Source organism: Thalassophryne amazonica, chromosome 8 (assembly GCF_902500255.1).
Source record: "Thalassophryne amazonica chromosome 8, fThaAma1.1, whole genome shotgun sequence".
NCBI classification, from domain to species: Eukaryota; Metazoa; Chordata; class Actinopteri; order Batrachoidiformes; family Batrachoididae; genus Thalassophryne; species Thalassophryne amazonica.
Genome location: NC_047110.1, coordinates 88,811,583 through 88,831,183, shown reverse-complemented (window position 1 = coordinate 88,831,183; position 19,601 = coordinate 88,811,583). Strand labels below are relative to the sequence as shown.

Below are 19,601 nucleotides of genomic sequence, written 5' to 3'. Positions count from 1 at the left end.
GTGTGGAGTTTGTGTGTTCTCCCCGTGTTTGCATGGGTTCTCTCCGGCTTCCTCCCACATCCAACGATTGAATGCTTTGAATTGTCCGTAGGTGTGCGTGTGGGTGTGAATGTGTTTGTCTGTATGTGGTCCTGCGACAGACTGGCGTCCTGTCCAGGGTGTACCCCGCCTCACGCTCTATGACTGCTGGGATAGGCTCCAGCCCCCCGTGACCCATAATTGGAGTAAGCAGTTGAAGATGAGTGTGAGGTTACATTCCGCAGTGAAGGTGGGTGCCCATTTACAGTTTAGTGGACTAAGCTTTTTTGCTGATTGGCTGCTTGCTTCACTGGCACCACATATGTGAAAAGAAGCAAGAGGAAACGTTTTTCCATATCATATCTATCTATCCATATCATACAAAGCTTATCACCAAAATCAACATCAATTTTGTCGCAATCCTGGTCATGATCATTTAATCACCCAGCCCTAATAATTGAATGCCCTGATTAGCCACAGTACACAGATACAAGGAATGGATACAGAGTCTATTTTAGGGCTGCCACAAACTACTATTTTGATAGTCGACTAGTCAATTATTATTTTTGCGATTAGTCGGCTAGTCGGATCATACGTAATTTCCTAAATTTAAGGCCTGAAGCATTTTCCGAGAAACGTCGGCATGAAAAACATGAGCATTTTCAAATCAGTGACTATTTCTTATGGGCCTTTTACACTTAATGGGCCTTTCACACTGAACACGTCAGGCCGATGCGTCAAAGCTTTCCAACGCTTCATAATGCCAGGCCGATGCGTTTCCAACGCGTCGTGATGTCAGATGCTTTGCTTCGGTAGCGGCAAGGGGGCAGAGATTGCTACGTCACACTCTGGGTGTTTCCACAATCTGAAAAAAGTTCAGTGATCGCCATCTTGATTTTGCATTGCCTGAACCACAAAAAAACCTTTAAAAAAACAGCAGTAGAAGGATTTTCCCATCACCCTGCTGGGAGAAGCTTTTTTCAGCTACTTTTTGGAGTGACGCTGATCGTTGCAGTGAGCTTTGTAAAGACATTTGTACACTTTTCATTAAAACTGTGTCACTCTGTGAATGTGGTTAAACCCTCTCTGTGGTTAAACTAAAAACAGGTAAAGAACCGCGCTGCGTTAACAATAAATACCAATGCTTCATACCCTAACAACCCCCCCCCCCCAAAAAAAATGTACCTAAAGTGTCTTACTGAGGTCGGCATGATGTAAAAAGTGCTGATAAAACCTTCTTACTAGGCCATGCTTTCTGCATAAGTACACATGTTATCTGTTCTTCTTTGTGAAATTAGTATTTATAAATTGTCATTTTCAATAGTGTTGTTGTTAATAAATCCTTTTGTATTTTGGTACCACTTATCTGTCTCTCTTTTTGCAATGAACCTGTGTGTCTTGAGTTGAAGCTATCCAAATTGGAGAATTCCCAGGTGAAATTCCCAGGGTAACGTCAGAAGTTCAACCTATCCTGTTTAATCATGATTCCTAATTGTCCTGTGATTAAGATAATGTGTCTGCTTCGCCACATTTGGTGTCAGAAGTGGGATGCAAAAAAGAACAGAGAAAGAAAGAAATCCACAGTGGACAGACGTCAGTTCCTTCAAAGTTCCACTTGATGGGGCCAAAGCGCCACACATGCTGTCCACTGACAAAACCTCTCAGCTGATCAGCAGGGCTTCCTTCTGCGGCTGGATCCACAATCCTGTGTTTCAGAGAAACAAGCATAAATAACAAATAGACCCAGGAGGAAGAGCCCCACGTCCCGCACAGCATACCAGACCATCCGGTCCAAGCGATGCAGCAATCAGCTGTGAAATCAATCCCACCCCGGAGCGTCCTATGGGGCTCCCAGCTCCCAGAGAGGTCTCAAAACAACAAAACCATTCACATAAACACATCGACAAGCCCACAGCTGTGACCGGCACCCACCTTTCCTCACAGGAACGCAGAAGTGAACACGCCCAACAAACACCTGCACCCAGTTGCCAAAAAGTGAGAGAAAGAAAAGTGCCCTCTGCCTTCTTTTTATATGAGCACTCTCCTGCACCGATTGGCTGAATCCAACCCACCAGCTGAAAATCATTAAGAATTTTCTTCCTGTTACACAAATATGAGGGAACGATTCTTGTTCCTTAATGTTAAATCTGGTAAATTTGCTGCTTATAAGGAGTAAAATAAATCCTCTGCCTCTAGTAGAATCAGAAGAATGCCATAGTACCATACTGAATTGCAGATTCTTATTTCTATTTAAAATTTTGGTATAATTTCTTTGCATCATGTTGAATGGCATTGTATCGTATTGTGAGGAATTGAATCACCATTAAATAATTCTCAAATCACATCGAATCAGAAACGGGATGAATCGTATCGTATCGTCACGTACCACTATATGTATCTTATCGATGGTAGTGTATCGAGGTACGTATCGAATCGTTGATGAGAGTCACACCTATTAAACACTCATTGAGGTTTCACATTCATTTACCCATCTGATAAGCATGTTTTCATGGTGGGAGGAAACCAGAGTACCCAGAGTGAATGCATGCAGACACGAGGAGAACATGCAAACTCCACACAGAAAGGAACCATGATTTAGTGTAACTGAACACCAGACTGTCTTGCTGTGAGGCAAGAGTGCTAAAATCCCATCTACCATGCTGGAAGGGTTAGAAATGCAGTAGCATTTGCTATGTACAATTGGCTTGAGATTTAAGTAAATTGAAAATAATTGCAAGGTTTAGAGGAGGTGAAGATACTATTCAGATAACTTTAACTGCTTAATAATTTCATTGGATGTTTTATACTCCACTTATGGTGAGGAGGGTACCAGTTATTTGGTACCAGTTATTTTTAACACCAGCGATCTTGACAAGAAAAAGCTAATAAAACCCATTACATTTGTCTATCTATGGAATCAAATTTCCTTTTTTTAATGTCAGAAAAAGTAAGTCGTACAACCCCATTTCCAGTGATGTTGGGATGTTGTGTAAAATGTAAATAAAAACAATACAATGCTTTGCAAATCCTCTTCAACCTATATTCGATTGAATACACCACAAAGACAAGATATTTAATGTTCAAACTGATAAACTTTGTTGTTTTTGTGCAAATATTTGCTAATTTTGAAATTGATGCCTGCAACACGTTTCAACAAAGTTGAGACAGGGCAACAAAAGACTGGGAAAGTTGATGAATGCTCAAACAACACCTAATTGGAAACAGGTGAATGTCATGTTTGGGTATAAAAGGAGCATCCCCAAAAGGCTCAGCCATTCACAAGTAAAGATGGAGCGAGGATCACCACTTTGTTTTCAAATGCATGAAAAAAAAAAGTCCAACAGTTTAAGAACAATGTTTCTCAATGTTCAGTTGCAAGGAATTTAGGGATTCCATCATCTACAGTCCATAATATAATCAGAAGATTCAGAGAATCTGGAGAACTTTCAACACGTAAGCGGCAAGGCTGAAAACCAACATTGAATGCTCATGGCCTTCAATCCCTTAGGCGGCACTGCATTAAAAACCAACATCATTGTGTAAAGGATCTTACCGCGTGGGCTCAGGAACACTTTAAGAAAACCATTGTCAGTTAACACAATTCGTCGCTACATCTACAAGTGCAAGTTAAAACTCCACCATGCAAAGTGAAAGCCATACATCAACAACATCCAGAAACACCACCGCCTTCTCTGTGCCATAGCTCATTTGAAATGGACAGACGCAAAGTGGAAAAGTGTGCTGTGGTCTGATGAGTCCACATTTCAAATTGTTTTTGGAAATCATGGATGTTGTGTCCTCCGGACAAAAGAGGAAAAAGACCATCCAGATTGTTACCAGCGCAAAGTTCAAAAGCCAGCATCTGTGATGGTTTGGGGGTGTGTTAGTGCCCATGACATGGGTATCTTACACATCTGTGATCGCACCATCAGTGCTGAATGGTACATCCAAGTTTTGGAGCAACACATGCTGCCATCCAAGCAACATCTTTTTCAAGGACGTCCCTGCTTATTTCAGCAAGACAATGCCAACACGTGCAGAAGGAACGTGTTACAACAGTGTGGCTTTGTAGTAAAAGAGTGCGGGTACTAGACTGGCCTGCCTGCAGTCCAGACCTGTCGCCCATTGAAAATGTGTGGCACATTATGAAGCACAAAATGTGACAACGGAGACCCCGGACTGTTGAACAACTGAAGTCGTACATCAAGCAAGAATGAGAAAGAATTCCACCTACAAAGCTTCAACAATTAGTGTCCTCAGTTCCCAAACGCTTATTGAGTGTTGATAGAAGGAAAGGTGATGTAACACAGTGGTAAACATTCCACTGTCCCAGATTTTTTGAAACGTGTTGCAGGCATCCATTTCTAAATGAGCAAATATTTGCACAAAACCAATAAAGTTTATCAGTTTGAACATTAAATATCTTGTCTTTGTGGTGTATTCAATTGAATATAGGTTGAAGAGGATTTGCAAATCATTGTATTTTGTTTTTATTTACATTTTACTCAATGTCCCAACTTCATTGAATTTGGGGTTGTACATAAGCCCTGAGGCCCATCAGGCTGGTGCTTATCCCCGGATACTGTAGCGTGAAGCGGATGAGTATTTCCTGTCGGCCCCGGACAGGATGTAGTCTGTTGCAGGTTACTTAAAAAACCAAGACTACTACCCATTTATAGCTGGATGGACTAGGGTGATGCAGGTGAAGTGTCTTGTCCAAGGACACATGGGGTAGCCTGAAGCACACACCTAGAACTGAACTCCAGTTTGTATTCTTTTTAAAATTATGAGTTGACCAAACATTTTGAAAGCATGTCTTCTGCTATAATGCTGAATGTGACGACCGTTCATAATATTTGTGTTACAAATAGTATTTTCTGACTCTTTGATAGAATGATTTGTTAAAATTAATCTTGTCAGGATATATTCTGCAACCTTAGCATATAAGAGCAGCAATGCCTTTTGTGCCATCTGGTGGTGTTCAAGTGTAACTGCATTTCTTTTGCATCTTGGTCATTTATTCACTTCATTGTCTTCATTATTTCTGTCTCAGGTCGATCCTCCTTGGCTCCAGAGGTTTAGACATCTTCCATATTTCTCAGAGGTTGGAGAGCCTGAGTGCTGCTACAACCTTTGAGCCGCTGGAGCTGATCAAAGACACTGACATACAGGTATGAGTGATAATGACAAAACACCCCGAGTCTGGGGAGCAATTCTGGAAGCATTTTTGGTAAAGCCTGATGGGGGGAATGAATGGATCAACTGCATTTTAAAAAGTGTTTTGTAGCAATTTTTCTATGAATTAAGAGTAAGTGACACCTCCACCCCACTCCATGGTCATAAAGCTTATCTCCCACTATTGTAATAGCATTGTTTCCTTTGACTTGAATTTCTTCTCTCCTTCCTGTTTCTCCACCCTTTCTGTTTTTCTTTGACTATGGTCCTGGTTTGGGTAATTTGCTGCATTTCCCGGAGCTCCATCTGTTTCTTTCACTCTATCCCTCTTTCATCCCTCTTGGTTCATCTGTTCATTTCCTTCACTCATGTTGCCTTCTTTCTGATGTCTTTGTCTTTGGCCACAGAACTGAATGATATTCCTTTTCTCATCCTCCCTCATATCATGTTGATTTCTGTTTCTTTACCTGCAGCTCTTAGACAGCTTTTCCTTGCATGTCGGCTCAGTGTTCATTCTTGTACATTTGCTCTTTGTAAGCTTTATGTCTGCATTTTGTTCATCATTCTTTGTGAGGCAGATTGACACTAGGCAGGGTGGTTTCACTGACTGACTGGAAGAGCACTTAGCTTCTGGTAAAGTGGGAAACGGTGACGCAATTGTACGCACACGCTCTCTTTCTGCTTTGTTTCCTCCTTATTAGTTTACACAGAAAGCACTGTATTATGAAGTCTCACTGTAGGATGTGCTTGCAGAATTTAGTCCTGCTGATTCATTGTAGACAAAATTACAGTGCCACGTGAACTACCAGCCGGCACTGAGAGTAATATGAAGCAACAGCAGTTTACAGTCTAAATGCCCTCAATGGAAGGAATTTATGTTAAGCTTTTCATCAAATGATTGTATGTAAAATTTTTGTGATGAATTTCCAGACTGTTTGTGGGGCTTATCGTGTACTGGCTATCTGTGCGGGTTATATTACTACAGTTAAATAGGACATGGTAAAAGTTTAAATTACTCATTGTACAAAATAAGAGTTAAATGCATTAGTGTTGAGCTAATATTGTAACAGGATTGTCTTTGGCAGCTGTACACCAGCAACAAGAGCAATCCAAGATTTCTGACATCCCTCAATCCGGATCACCTACAAAATTCAGTGGAGTCTTCCATGCCCTAATGAGACTGTTAAGCTCTGATGTAACGCATCACATGATAAATTTGTTTCCAGGTCCAAACAAAACACTTATGGTTATGTAAATTGACAAGATTCATTTCATAAATGGTCGGTACAGCTGCTACAGCATCAGCAATCAAAACAAAAAGGCCAGGATAGGGGGCCTACATGATCAGTTTTAGCCACTTTTGTTTCTGTTTGTCATTGGCTGGGAATCTATAAAACAACAGCTCCGGTGATGTTTCCAATCTATAGACTCGGTTGCGCAACCGGGAACTCTGCCTGTGAGGTCTTAGTTTCATAAGAAGCTCAGCTGATGCAGATGACCAACGACCACAAACAGCTGACAAAGCACGCATTTTTTTTTTTTTTTTTTTGACCCGGAAGTTGAAAGTCACATGATGCGTTACATCACACTTAAGAACCGAATATGTATCTGTGGTGCAAATTTGGTGAAAATCCATGAAGTAGTTTTGACATAATCCTTCAAAGCCTATATAAAGTGAAATCATGATCCAGAATTCGGATCCGGATTGCCTCCAATTTTTAATGGAGTCTTCCATGGCCTGATATCTATCTGGGGTGAAAATCTTGTCAAAATCTGTGCAATAGTTTTGACATAATCTTGCTAACAGACAGACGAATAAAGACTGATACATGGTAGATAGACTGCATTTATGTAACGCTTTTCCATCTTCATCAGATGCTCAAAGCACTTTTACAATAATGCCTCACATTCACCCCAATGTCAGGGTGCTGCCACACAAGGCGCTCACTACATACCGGGAGCAACTAGGGGATCGAGGACCTTGCCCAAGGGCCCTTAGTGATTTTCCGGTCAGGCTGGGATTTGAACCGAGGATCCTCTGTTCTCAAGCCCATCAGCTTAACCACTAGACCATCACCTCCCTGATGATATATTATGTCCTTGGCGAACATAACTAGAATGTCCTTTGTGGAACTGACATTCAGCATTAAAACATAGCGAGTCTCATCACTTAAATGCATATTATAGGTTTACCACAGCCTCCAACACTTCCCACCCACTCGCTGACAGAAATAAATCGTTTGTACTGACATTATCTTGATTAAAGTCAGCACCACTGTTTTTTTTTTAAACAGGATCAGCTTTTTTTTAAATATATGTTTTTTGTGCTTTCACTTGCTGCTTTTCTTTCCAGTCTGTCTGCACGCTGTGTCACTGCTCAGCTGTTGGTTTGAGAGTGAGTGATATAGTGAGTGGAAGCTCTGCACTGCGTCGTATACAGTAACGTCTATACATGTGCAAGCAGACAAGTCATAGAAACCAGCAGTCTGCTTGTCCATGTGTATGTGTTGGTTTGCATCTGCGCTCTAATAGTTCCTTTATTTTAGAGATGTATTTTATTTATTTATTTTTTTGCTGTATATGTTTTCTTAGCTATGGATGCAGATTCTATGTCAGCATTTTTTTTTGACTGATTTTAGTGCATCAAATGTTGTCGATCACTGTATGTTGTTGGAGAGTCTTTAGAATGTTTCTGGTCGTGTGCTGTCATGGCTGAGATTGTGCATGTCAGGATGATCACAGTACTACACTATTGAAATATGGACTCCTTACCAAAACCTTTCTGCCATACTGCAATTTAGTGATGGGAAAGCTGAGACACTGTTTTGCAGCTTTTCTTTTGCAACATATGCCAGTTTTTCGAACATTTTTCCTGAGTGTGTATCAAAGGAAGACCAGCTGAATACTGGCACCTGCTGGATGGTTCAAGAATATGCATCGATTTAAAATTGTGAATTTCATATTTAAAAGCCACAGTGAGTGCAGGGTCTGTCTGTGCCCTAGTTTAAAGATCTCCCAGAGTGATGTACACCATCTGTATAATTCAGAGGTATTGCAGTATAGATCCTCTGGTCCGGTATTGGGCCTCTGTGCTGTCCTAAAAATGTGTCCTGCTTATCATCAGTAGAAAATTATCACTTGTTTGTAGCTTTTTCACATGAACATTTGCCAAAGAAATTCATTATTTTTGTTTCAGTGTCCCCAGCCAAATTTCTCTGGGCCCATACCTGTGAAGCAACTCAAAGAGCTCCTAACTTAACCTAAAATTTCCTTGCAAGGAAACTTAGCCTAAGAGTAAGCCAGCAGGTGTCTGAGAGCAAGTCTGAGCAAGAAGTGGACAGAACTCATATCTTTGTGAGGAAGTGGGGTTGACCCTGTTGCTAAGGCATGATGCAGTCCTTTAAGAGCTGTGATTGGTTGTCATGGAAAGGGGAGAAGAAATTAAAAAAACAAACGTGCTCCACCCTCCTAATTATGAATGAACAGTGAAATCAACTGATCATATAACCTGAACTGCATTAAGACGTGTAATCATGAGGATAACTTAATGTCATGATGATGAAACCCAGCAAAATTAAATGAATTGTTACACAGCTTGAAAATGTTTGAACGTACCTCATTCACATAATACAACAGCCATATCAGTCTGCTTTCTCACTCTTCAGCACACTTGAATATTTGTCTGTTTGCAAGAAAACGCTGCCCCGAAACTAATTAGGGCTACTAACTATCAGAATCACCACTTTAAACTAACATCTAACATGTTCTTACCTTAAATGTTGCTATGTAGGAAAAAAGTGCATCTACATTTTCTGGACTGAGGGTGTGCCTCTCCTCACGTTTTACAAGCAGCATACAGTGTGTTAACACCGTCGCACTCAACTTTCCTGAAGTTCAGTAGTATTTGCAACTTCCCTGCCAGTTCTGAGAGCTTAATCGATGTCATTATTGCTGACCTTCGTTGCAAATCACTTTTTAACACGCTGGTTTCTTCACTGGTTTTTACTCCGTCCATTGGTCTTCTTCGTTGAATTCCGGCATGTCTTTAAAAATCATCTCTCAATAGAATCTCAAGCTGTACACATAGTCCTACATTTTAGCCTTCATGAATGTGGGAGCATCTCATAGTTTTATTGGCCTTTACTTCATCCTTCCTGCAGTCATATTTATTTTATTTATCAAAATTTGCACTCTGTTTCCTCTTGAAGAGAAAGTGCCTGAGTAAATTTCATAATATTGAAAGACATTTTTTTTCCAGATAACATACTAACAGGTAACATTTAAAAGTAAATTGTCCCGTTGTGGATCAAATACTGGCTCATATTGTGACATCTTTCTTTTCATGTGGACTCTGGAACAATGTTTGAAACACTGGTATTTCAAAGCAGTGTTTCAAGTTAGCCCTCAGTAATTTGCACTAGCGATGAAAAGTTTTGGCACCAGCCACAACCTCACATTCTGTTCTATAATTCCAGTTTTAGTTTTCCATTCTCTTTTATATTTTATCTCATATTTACAGGTACATGGGTGATTAGGCCTGGTCATTTAATGGAACAGAAGTCAGATACATGGGTGAGTCCAACAGGCATCAGTCTTTCTGAGGGAACAGCAGAGGGGTTATCCAGAATAGAAGCAGTACGTCAGTGCACAGAGATTCAGCATACCAAGCAAACAAACCCATAATGGGAGGAAAGAAACTCAGGAACTTGGAGTGGTCTGTAACAGAGGTAGAAACACTGGAAAACACTGATCATATAAATGTGAGAGAGCAGGAGCGAACCTAGGCAATCTAGCACTGAGCGAACGCTCTAAAAGCATATATAAAGGTGACCAATCACCAATCAGTCAAACATGGAAGTGCACGGACAGGCTAACCTGGAAGGCCAGAAACAGGAAGTTAAGGTACATGGAACAAGCACAAAAGAAATAAAGTAAAACCACCAGAAAACTAACCAGAGCATACAGCATACAATAATAATAATACGTAGACTGTAATGCCAGAAAAAGAATGGGGAGATCAGAGCTAAATTGCAGTGCATGACCCATGCCATTATTTGCCCTCATAGCTAGTTCACCTTCAGTCATTTGGGGATGCTAATGTGAGGGGCAGAACAGGCATATCTGGGATATTACATAAGCAAACCAAAGTTGCTCTTGGGATGGACCTGTTGCATCAAAGTTCACCCAAAGTAATCAGTTCTTTCTTGTTATGAGCTCACTGTGTAATTTGGTGTCTTCCTAAGGGACCTGTCCCACTGGGGAGAGGATTAATTGCGCATGAATTGAGTATACAAATTATGGGCATTCGTTGTCTGTCCGCAACAAAAATGGCTAAAAATGACAAATGTCCCTGTATGAATTACAGATATATTAATAATATATAGCGAATATATGATGAACAATCACGCTTGTATAACGCATGTAGTGAGGAAACAGATCCGACGCATTGCGATTATCATGGCAGTATTATGGGTGTATTATGAATGCATTGCGCACGTGTTTGTGCGTGCACGACATCTGCATTGCGGTCATAAAAGAAGCGCACTCGCTCCTTTCGGCATCACGATTCACACCAACAATACAGCCTCTGGAGCATTTGCTGGACTTGGACAAGTTGATTGGAGTAAAGAAACAGTGAACAGGGTGAGTGGTGACGTCAGCGGATCGCATCAGAGCGCAGCTCGTCTGAACGATTATGACAAGAAGATAAATCTGTTATAAACAGGAATAAATACTGTAACAGCTGCACACAAGAAGGAAAAAACACGCAACTGTTTTATCAAGCCTTAACAATGTAAACAAGTCAAATAATTACCTTTTTAGACGGCTCAAAATGCTTTCTGCAGCTTGTTAGCCATTCTCAAATCAGATGCAAAGCAGACGTAATAAAAACGCTTTATTTGTGGCCAATCTGTATGGAGTCGCTACAACTTATTTTAGTTTGTGATGTGGACATAATGGGCATGCAAAATATCCGTTTTACACACTGTCCCAGTCTGCTGCCAAGCCACAAATCCCTGTCAGTTGTGGATATCAGCAGATGACGGCGAATATACAGCGCATAGATTGAGTATGTATATGTATGTACTGAGTATGTATGGAGTATGTAAGGCGGATGTCATCCGCAGCCAAAATTTTGTGCAGCTCAAAAATCCTGGTAAAGGAAAAACGTGCCTCTGTGGACGTGTGCGGGTGTTTGCCGATTCATACAAGCATGTTTCACGCATATTGTGGATGTTAAGCGAATATGAGCCAATTTTGTGCGCAGTCCATACTCAAATCCTCTTAAACGCCAGTGGGACAGGGCCCTAAGTAACAGCATTCATTGTTTTTGGGTCATTCCACACCTAATCACCTAATGAAAGAGGGATTCTAAACCCCATCTCCACAGATTTTCATGTGCGCCCCTTTTCAAAGATTCAGTGTTCATCCATATTGGACAAGTGTTTCAGAAATTATGGACTCTTGAAATTTGGCGATCATGCTATTTTATTTTTAAATATATTTTAGGTTTTGTTTTTTGTTGTTTGTTTTGGGGGAAAAAACCACCACCAACAACAAAACACTATGTCACCTATCTCAGAAAGCCTTCATCTGGTTGACCTGAAATTTTAGATTTGAGGAGGTTTAGGGGTCAAAACCAGCATATATGCTGAGTTTCCTGAAACTCAGGAGGTGAGGTTTGGCCCATTGGGTGATTTGGTATAGAATGACCTTTTTGAGTTATTGTCTACACAAAATAGTTGGAATAAATTAACCCATTCAGTCATCTACGTTTTTGCTGTCCAATCCCAATGCTGTTACTAATACAAATAATGTATTTTGAGATGTACTGAATTGATGCCTGGTGTCACATTTCTGATGACTTCTTTATTACTCCTTCATAATAAACTTTGAGCAGTTTAGAGGGAGCAGTAAATTGAGGTACAGGGCACTGATTAATCATAATTAATAATCACTGTAACATTGTATTTTCTGTGCCTAAAGATGTACAACTGTAATGTATAAATTGTTCATGAAATATTATCTGAGTATTTGGTTAATCATTATTGATTTGCACAGTATTTATTACACTGAGTTGTCAGTTATTTCGATTTATTTGATTTCTGATTGTTTTAGTTTACAAGTTTTTAGTTCTTATCTGTAGACATACTAATTTGATGCATATATACATCATAAAAATGCCAAAGTCATAAAGATTTAGAAGTGTAAGGTGTTCTGGCTTTTTTCCCTGCCACTATGGTCTTTTTTACCGTATGTGCTCTGTGTTTGTAATTGGATGAGTAACTGTGAGTCATTATTTGATGTTTCTAGGTAATCTGTTGTCTGTGTCATCAAATGATGACATACTTTTGTGGTAAAGACATGAAGGCTAAAAAACAAGAGAAGCTTAAATGTACAAATGGGAATTTTCCCAAAAGAAAAGAAAATGAGATGGAGGAAGGTGTTGGAATCGTGCCACGTTCATAGAAAAATGGCGACTGGCTGCAATTCTTTCTCTTATTCTTTGTGTCCTGGTCTCAGTTTTTGCCGTTTCACCTTTTCGTGCTTGTGTTCTTTCTCTCCTCGCCTCTCACTGTCATCTTTCTGTATGTGTAGCTCCTTTTCCTTTCTATTAGTCCTACTGGTTGGATTCTTTGTCTCTCTCTCTCTCTCTCTCTCTCTCTCTCTCACTTTAACTTCATCTTGATTTCTCTGTGATTGTCTTTTCCTCTTCTGCTGCTCTCATTTTCATCCGTTCTGTTTGTGTTCTTACTTTGCCACTTGCACACACAGGCAGCAGTGATGGCATGCTGTCAGTGGATTCGCTTGCCTAAGCACAGAGCATCTGCTGAGCCAGACATACAGTGTGAACATAGCTTTGCATACGTGTGTCGTGCTCCACTGATCACTGGCATAGAGGATCAGTTTGGTTTATGAGTGAATATCTTTGTAGTGCTGCACCTTGGCACATGAATTACCATCTATACCAGACAGTGTTGGCCTTCATATGTGCAGGCTGATATCAGGCGTGTCCCTGTATATGAATGAGTGTGCACGAGGCTCCAAAGAGGGGTGTGTGTCTGTTTTAACATGGCCGCTTTGTATATGCTGAGATAATCGGTCTGCATATAGGCGCCCCCCTCCCTTTTTCCCTCGCGTGCTTCCCAAACCCTTCATTAACTAAACATGACCCTTAAGAGCATGATTAGCCTCATTTCAAGACAGGATGTCAGAAGCCATTAACTGAGGGGGGAAAATCCATTATTATAATTGTGTTGAGCTAAGGGAGGAGGAGAAAGTGAGAGGAGAGAGGAAGGATGCATAGCTGGATGAAAAAGGAAGAAGACGTCGGATTGTAGGAGGGAGGGGCGAAGGGCTGTCAAGAGATGCTGGGCTGAAGGGGGAGAGAGAGGACTGAAGATAATCTTTGTCCAAGAGGGGTGTTGGCTTAAGCTATGAACTGATATTCTATATGAATCCATAGTTTCTCATCATGGCTCTCCCCTGTCTGAGAGCTGACTTGGTATGGTCCTCCAACAATAAAACTACCTCCAATGAGTCTTGATGTGACACTTTCATTCAGTTCTCCGGTTCATACGTGAGTCGTTGGTCTGCTTTGAACCCGGGACGAGGATGCAACCTGACCTGCACACCGGCTCGACAGAACGCCAGGAACACGCCCCTGCATGGCGACCACTGCCCTGGCATGACAAGACAGAGGAAAGGAGAGCAAGAGGTTATGTGTAGGAGGTTATGTGTAGGTCTCTCAGGGTTTCATTGCCCAGATTCCTTGGCACATGAAAATAATAATGATAAAAATAAAGAGAGGAAAAAAAAAGCTCTTCCTCATCCCAACCTGTCTTTTTAGCTGTCTGACTCCCAGGCAGGCAGGGACTCAGCATGAGTGAGTATTGTCTACACATATATGTACACACATACTATCAGACAAGCATGTGCACGTTGTCACCTCTCTTTCCACATGTCTTCTATGATTGTGTCATGGTGTCTGGTTTTATGGCAAACTTGTAGAATGTAAATTGTTATAGCAATGATAAATTGGGTCTAATGATTGGGGGCAACCACATGTCTCAAAGGTGTGTATCAACATATATGTATACTTTGGTACTCTGTATTTTATATGTACGCATATTTTGGCAACAGGAAGTGAAAGAGTGAAGGGTGGGGTTTATGTCGCACACACACAAACACACGCATACAAACACACATGCACACAATTTCTGGCCGGCTCATTGTGTCTCATTTTATATGAGGGTAGAATTCCTCCCACTCTTAATTTCACAAATCTCATTGAGGCTCTCTTCCTTCCTTTTGCCATTAAATTGCTTGCTGGCGCTGTTCTTTCTTAGCATATAATTTCTGTGGTCTGTTTATTACGTAGTCAGATATGTTGCAGGTTGTGTGACATTGCAAGTACAAATCTTACGAATGATTAATCAGACTTTGTGATTACTCATAATATGGCACATTCCATTTAAGCACAGTCACTGTGACTTGCTTGGCAAAGGTGAGTAGAAATAAGGCCTACGTGTGTCAGCACTTTAAATCAACATAAGCGTGATATCGGAGATAAAGACTTTTACGTATGCATCCAGTATAAATGGAGCAAATTGACACAGTTAAAGGAGAAATTGTACAATTTGGAATAGGATAATGTCTGCAGAAGTGACCGAATTATACATGTATTTTTAGGGATACAGTTGAATGTTCACCACTCTTTTTCGAGATCTGTACATAAAACGTGTATGCCGTGTTTGAAATTAAAGCTGGTTTATAAAGGGCAGGCTATCCTTGTGTATTTGTGGGCAGTTGAGATTTTTCATATTCCGTTTATTTAATGTATTCATTTCTGTCTTTAAATAACTGAGGAAGAATATTTTTTCTGCCCTTATTGTGTTCTTGTTCCTATTCATGCTTTTGGGTTGTGTGGTCAGCAGGCAGTCGATGCTAAGAGTGGAGTTGTGGATCTCTTGAGGGGACACCATACATGGGTGGGGCAACACAAAGCGTCCATCTATAGAAGCGCTTTCTCCAAAATGGCGAATTAATTTTCCAATGTGAAAAGTGTGCTCTTTTTTTTCTGTAAAAGCAAATGACTTTACATTGTAAAAAGGATTATATCACAGAGAGATACTCGGACAATATTGGCATTGTTCCTGTTGTTACCTTTTTTGTTGTTGTTGTCTTGTGTACATCCACAGAGGGAATTGTGTCAAAGTTCAGGACAGGCCTGAAAAAAGAAAAGTCCAGTCTACTGACTGGTAAATTAATGCACAAAAATGGCATGTTGTGAGGGGGTTGGTCTCTTTGAAATAAAATGAACTGGTTGTTTAAAAAAATACATATGTGTGTTGCCACCAGTGTTACTACCCACGTCACAATGATACAGTCCAATTCTGCGTTACGGCAGAATCATAGATAAATAATGTTCTATCATAGTGTGTATGTTGTAACTGCAGCAGGACTCTGTGTGTTGGTCAGTTGGTGTCATAAATCTTGATTTTGAGCATGTTTGAAATTTCAGCAAGGAGCTCTGTGTTATATTTTGTTATAATGCAACGTTGCAGTTATATTTTATTTATATGCACAGAGGCATGCAGACAGGAGTACATGCTGAGGCGTACGCACACACTTGCACTTCATAACACAGACATACACTACATGTATGCATAACACACTCATCCAGCGCCAAATACTGCATTGTTACTGGTGCACCCTCTGCAATATACAGATCATATAATTCAGAATTCTATGCTGAATTCAGGTGATAACAGAGATCGATTATCCAAACGGGAATGGCCATAGACATTATAAAGAGTAGATGCCACATCGACCGCTACTGCCTATTGGCGCTGATGAGCCTTAGGGCCGTCATCTTTGACCAGTCATCCGACCTGCTCCACTCAGTCCTGTTTGGCAGGTGCAGCACATTTAATCCATCATAACTCTGAATGCTAAACTGATTTTCACGCCTTTTTTTTCTGCAGACATTATATATGTAGCTATGATACAGGACAAATGGTTTGTTGTATTTAAAAAGTCATAGTGGGATTAACAGTAATAGAATATTCTGATATAGCCTAGACTGTAGACAGGTATTTTGCAAACGCTGTAATACTTACATTATACAAATATACACACACACTAATATATGCTAGAGAAGCAGATAGTGGCAGTAAAGTCAGTTATTTTAGTAATTTGAAGATACAATATATGATTAAGATATATATATATATATATATATATATATATATATATATAGATATATATATATATGTGTGTGTGTGTGTGTGTGCTCACTACACACCAAGAGCAACTTTGGATTAAGGGCCTTGCCCAAGGGCCCTTAGTGATTTTTCTGGTCAGGCTGGGATTTGAACAGAGGATCCTCTGGTCTGAAGCCCAACGTTATCAAAAGTCACATGAATAATTTCACAATTTTGAAGAAGAATAATCTGTAAAAGAGAAAAAAAAGCTTGATGAGTTTCTGCAACTCTTGATACCAGAATTGTAAATTATTCATGTGACTTGATATTATACATATTTGAAACCAACCAGGTCTGTCCAAAGTCCTCCCCCACCCTCTGATCCAACTCACCACCAGATGGTGATCAGTTGGCATCTCTGCCCGTCTCTTCACCCAAATGTCCAGAACATGCAGCCTCAGATCAGATGATACAATCACAAAATCGATCATCGATCTTTGGCCTAGGGTGCTCTGGTACCATGTACACTTATGAGCATTCTTATGTTTGAACATGGTGTTCGTTATGGACAGTCTGTGACTAGCACAGAAGTCCAATAAGAAACGACCATTCGGGTTTAGATCGAGGAGGCTGTTCTTTCCAATCACGCCTCTCCAGGTGTCTCTGTCATTGCCCACGTGTGCGTTGAAGTCCCCCAGGAGAACAATGGAGTCCCCCACTGGAGCCCCATACAGGACTCCATTCAGGGACTTCAGGAAGGCTGAATACTCCAGACTGCTGTTCGGTGCATACGCGCAAACAACAGTCAGAGAATTTTGGTTCTCAGAGAGGAACCGTCACCTACTCGGCTCCCTTTTCGTCACCAAAAGGCGAAGCTCTCGATCTACTGGTCAGTCTTTGTTCCTACTCTCACCTATGGTCATGAGGGCTGGGTCATGACCGAAAGAACTGGATGGCGGGTACAAGCGGCTGAAATGGGCTTCCTTAGGCGGACGGCTGATGTCTCCCTTAGAGATAGGGTCGGGGCTCGGTCATCCGTGGGGACCTCGGAGTGGAGGTGCTGCTCCTTCGCGTTGAGTCAGCTGAGGTGATTCAGGCATCTGGTAAGATGCCCCCTTGGTGCCTCCCTAGGGAGGCTTTTCCTCATGTCAGGCTCGAGATAAAATACAATTAAGTCATGTACACTTCAAACAAATAAATAGGAATAAAAGTCTTTATCACACAGCAAATAGTACTGTTGAATGACACAAAGATCTGTGCTGTCATGGTGCAAACAAACAGACATTCATTGCCACAGCAGAGTAACAACATAAACAGGAAACAAATGCCGCTGTGAGCTGATTTAAAACTGAACTTACTGTACGTGTATGTTTACGTCGGGCTGCTCTGTCACTTTGAGAAATGTTCCACAAGAGGTCAGTGCTGGGCTCAAAAATTCTTTCAAAAATTCCCAATTTCATTTTGTATGTAGTGCAGCCTTGTTAGGGTTAAGGGTTATTGTTATGGTTAAGGTTAGGATTAGTGGTTGTGGTTAGTATAATTTAGGAATCTAGGTGTCAATGGCAAATACATGTACAAGTACATAGTCTCATGATCATGTGACTTATATTGACCAATGAGAGAGACACTATGTACCTGTTCTGTCGTTCGCACAGCCAGGCACAACGCCAGCTGACGTGAAAACAGACAAGCCAGGGTGGATTGTTTAAGTAGTGCACAGTTTAATTTGATGTGAGTTTCTTACATTGTGGCCACTATTTCAACAGCAAATAAGACTCGCAAATATGCATTGGATCTTTATCATATAACAAGATGCTGGCCATGTGTTCTCACGTCATTGAGGCACTAGATAATGACGAAAATGACGTTGCCACAACCCATAGAACAGAAGTTCACTATATGACTATGGCTATGTACAGATAGCCACTGTCATTATTAAATGAGGATAAGTCCCAAACAGCTGTTTGCATTCTGGAAAGAGAGTCAAGTAAAGCCCAACCTGTCCTCTAATCACAAAATGGCATCCTGGGAGATTGGTAGCTGGGAAGATCCACGAAGCGAGCCCGGTGCCCGGCCAGGGGGATAAACTCCTTGCGAAGGAGGCCAGCCAGTCCATGCCTTTCGACCGCGGGAGAGAGAGAGAGAGAGAGAGGCGATGAGGTGATGACTCCCCCAGACATGGTGCAAGCGCAGCCCCACTTTGCATCCCAGGCCAACAATCTTTGTCTCTAAGTTATGGTGTGGTGCCAAATCTGTCCCAAGATGGCTGTCTTCCCAAAGGGAATGTCAGTTAACAAGAACCACCAGAATAAGATCAAGAAAGGAAGGAAACAAACAATCTTTGTTCAGAAGAAATACCATAACATGTTTTTTCTAACTTTAGAATCTGTTTATTTAGAAGAAACCTTATTCGGACTTATTTGAAAGTACAAGGACGGCTCTTTTAAGAAGAAGAAGAAAATTAACGTGAATTTATTTTATAAATGTACCACAAAAAGGAGTTTTAGATTACATTTAAATTACATTCACCTCACATATGATCTTCTGTTCAGTGGCAGAAAAAAGCAGTTCTGTGCCCTTATAATGACATTAATTTGCTCCTTAGCTGTACTCCTTAATACCATGTGTGCCTTAAATAATGCAACAATTAAATCCATTTTGCTTCTTCTTGTGTGTGACATAAATTTTTTTTTCTCATTTTTTTCATTATTATCAAATATGGCCATTGGGTATTGTAAAGGCTTTTCATCCATCTGTCCGTCTGTGCTCAGCATAAGCCATTCCTATTAATGCCAGACTCTTGAAATTCACAGGGAACATTCTTGGGACACAGACCTTGGGCAAGTGCAAAGATGACTAACGATGTATTTTAAGAAGTTAAAAAAGTCACATTTGGTTTCAATCTGATCCGTTTTGTTTTTGAGTGATGTGGGTGACAGCCAATCAGAGTAGAGCTGCACAGTGACATCAGTAGTTGGTCTCTTCAAAACCACTTCATTTTGTGTATTTATATACATGTTTCTCACAAAATAAACACTTCTAAAACTGAAAAAGCTCTTTTTGGAACCTAATAACATCTCTGAACTTATAAGACATTTCACCGAGGTTAGCATGGTGACATCACTTCCTAGTGTAGTTACTTGCTTAACAGCTTCGTTTCTGGTATATTATGTAAAAGCTAGTGAGAAGTAAACACTTCTA

At 40.7% G+C, this 19,601-nt stretch overlaps 1 protein-coding gene across 4 annotated transcripts in view; it reads left to right on the top strand.

The window, feature by feature from the left end:
• The window catches only part of nup93 (nucleoporin 93), a 76,837-nt gene that overhangs the window by 6,131 nt on the left and 51,105 nt on the right, over positions 1 to 19,601 (top strand). For 2 of the 4 annotated variants that reach the window (XM_034176936.1, XM_034176937.1), the window contains one exon: positions 5,072 to 5,189. In XM_034176936.1, the coding sequence (XP_034032827.1) occupies positions 5,072 to 5,189 (118 nt within the window). Of the gene's footprint in view, positions 1 to 5,071; positions 5,190 to 13,795; positions 13,914 to 14,067; positions 14,081 to 19,601 lie in introns of those variants that run through there. The other 2 variants (XM_034176939.1, XM_034176940.1) reach the window with 2 other exon arrangements.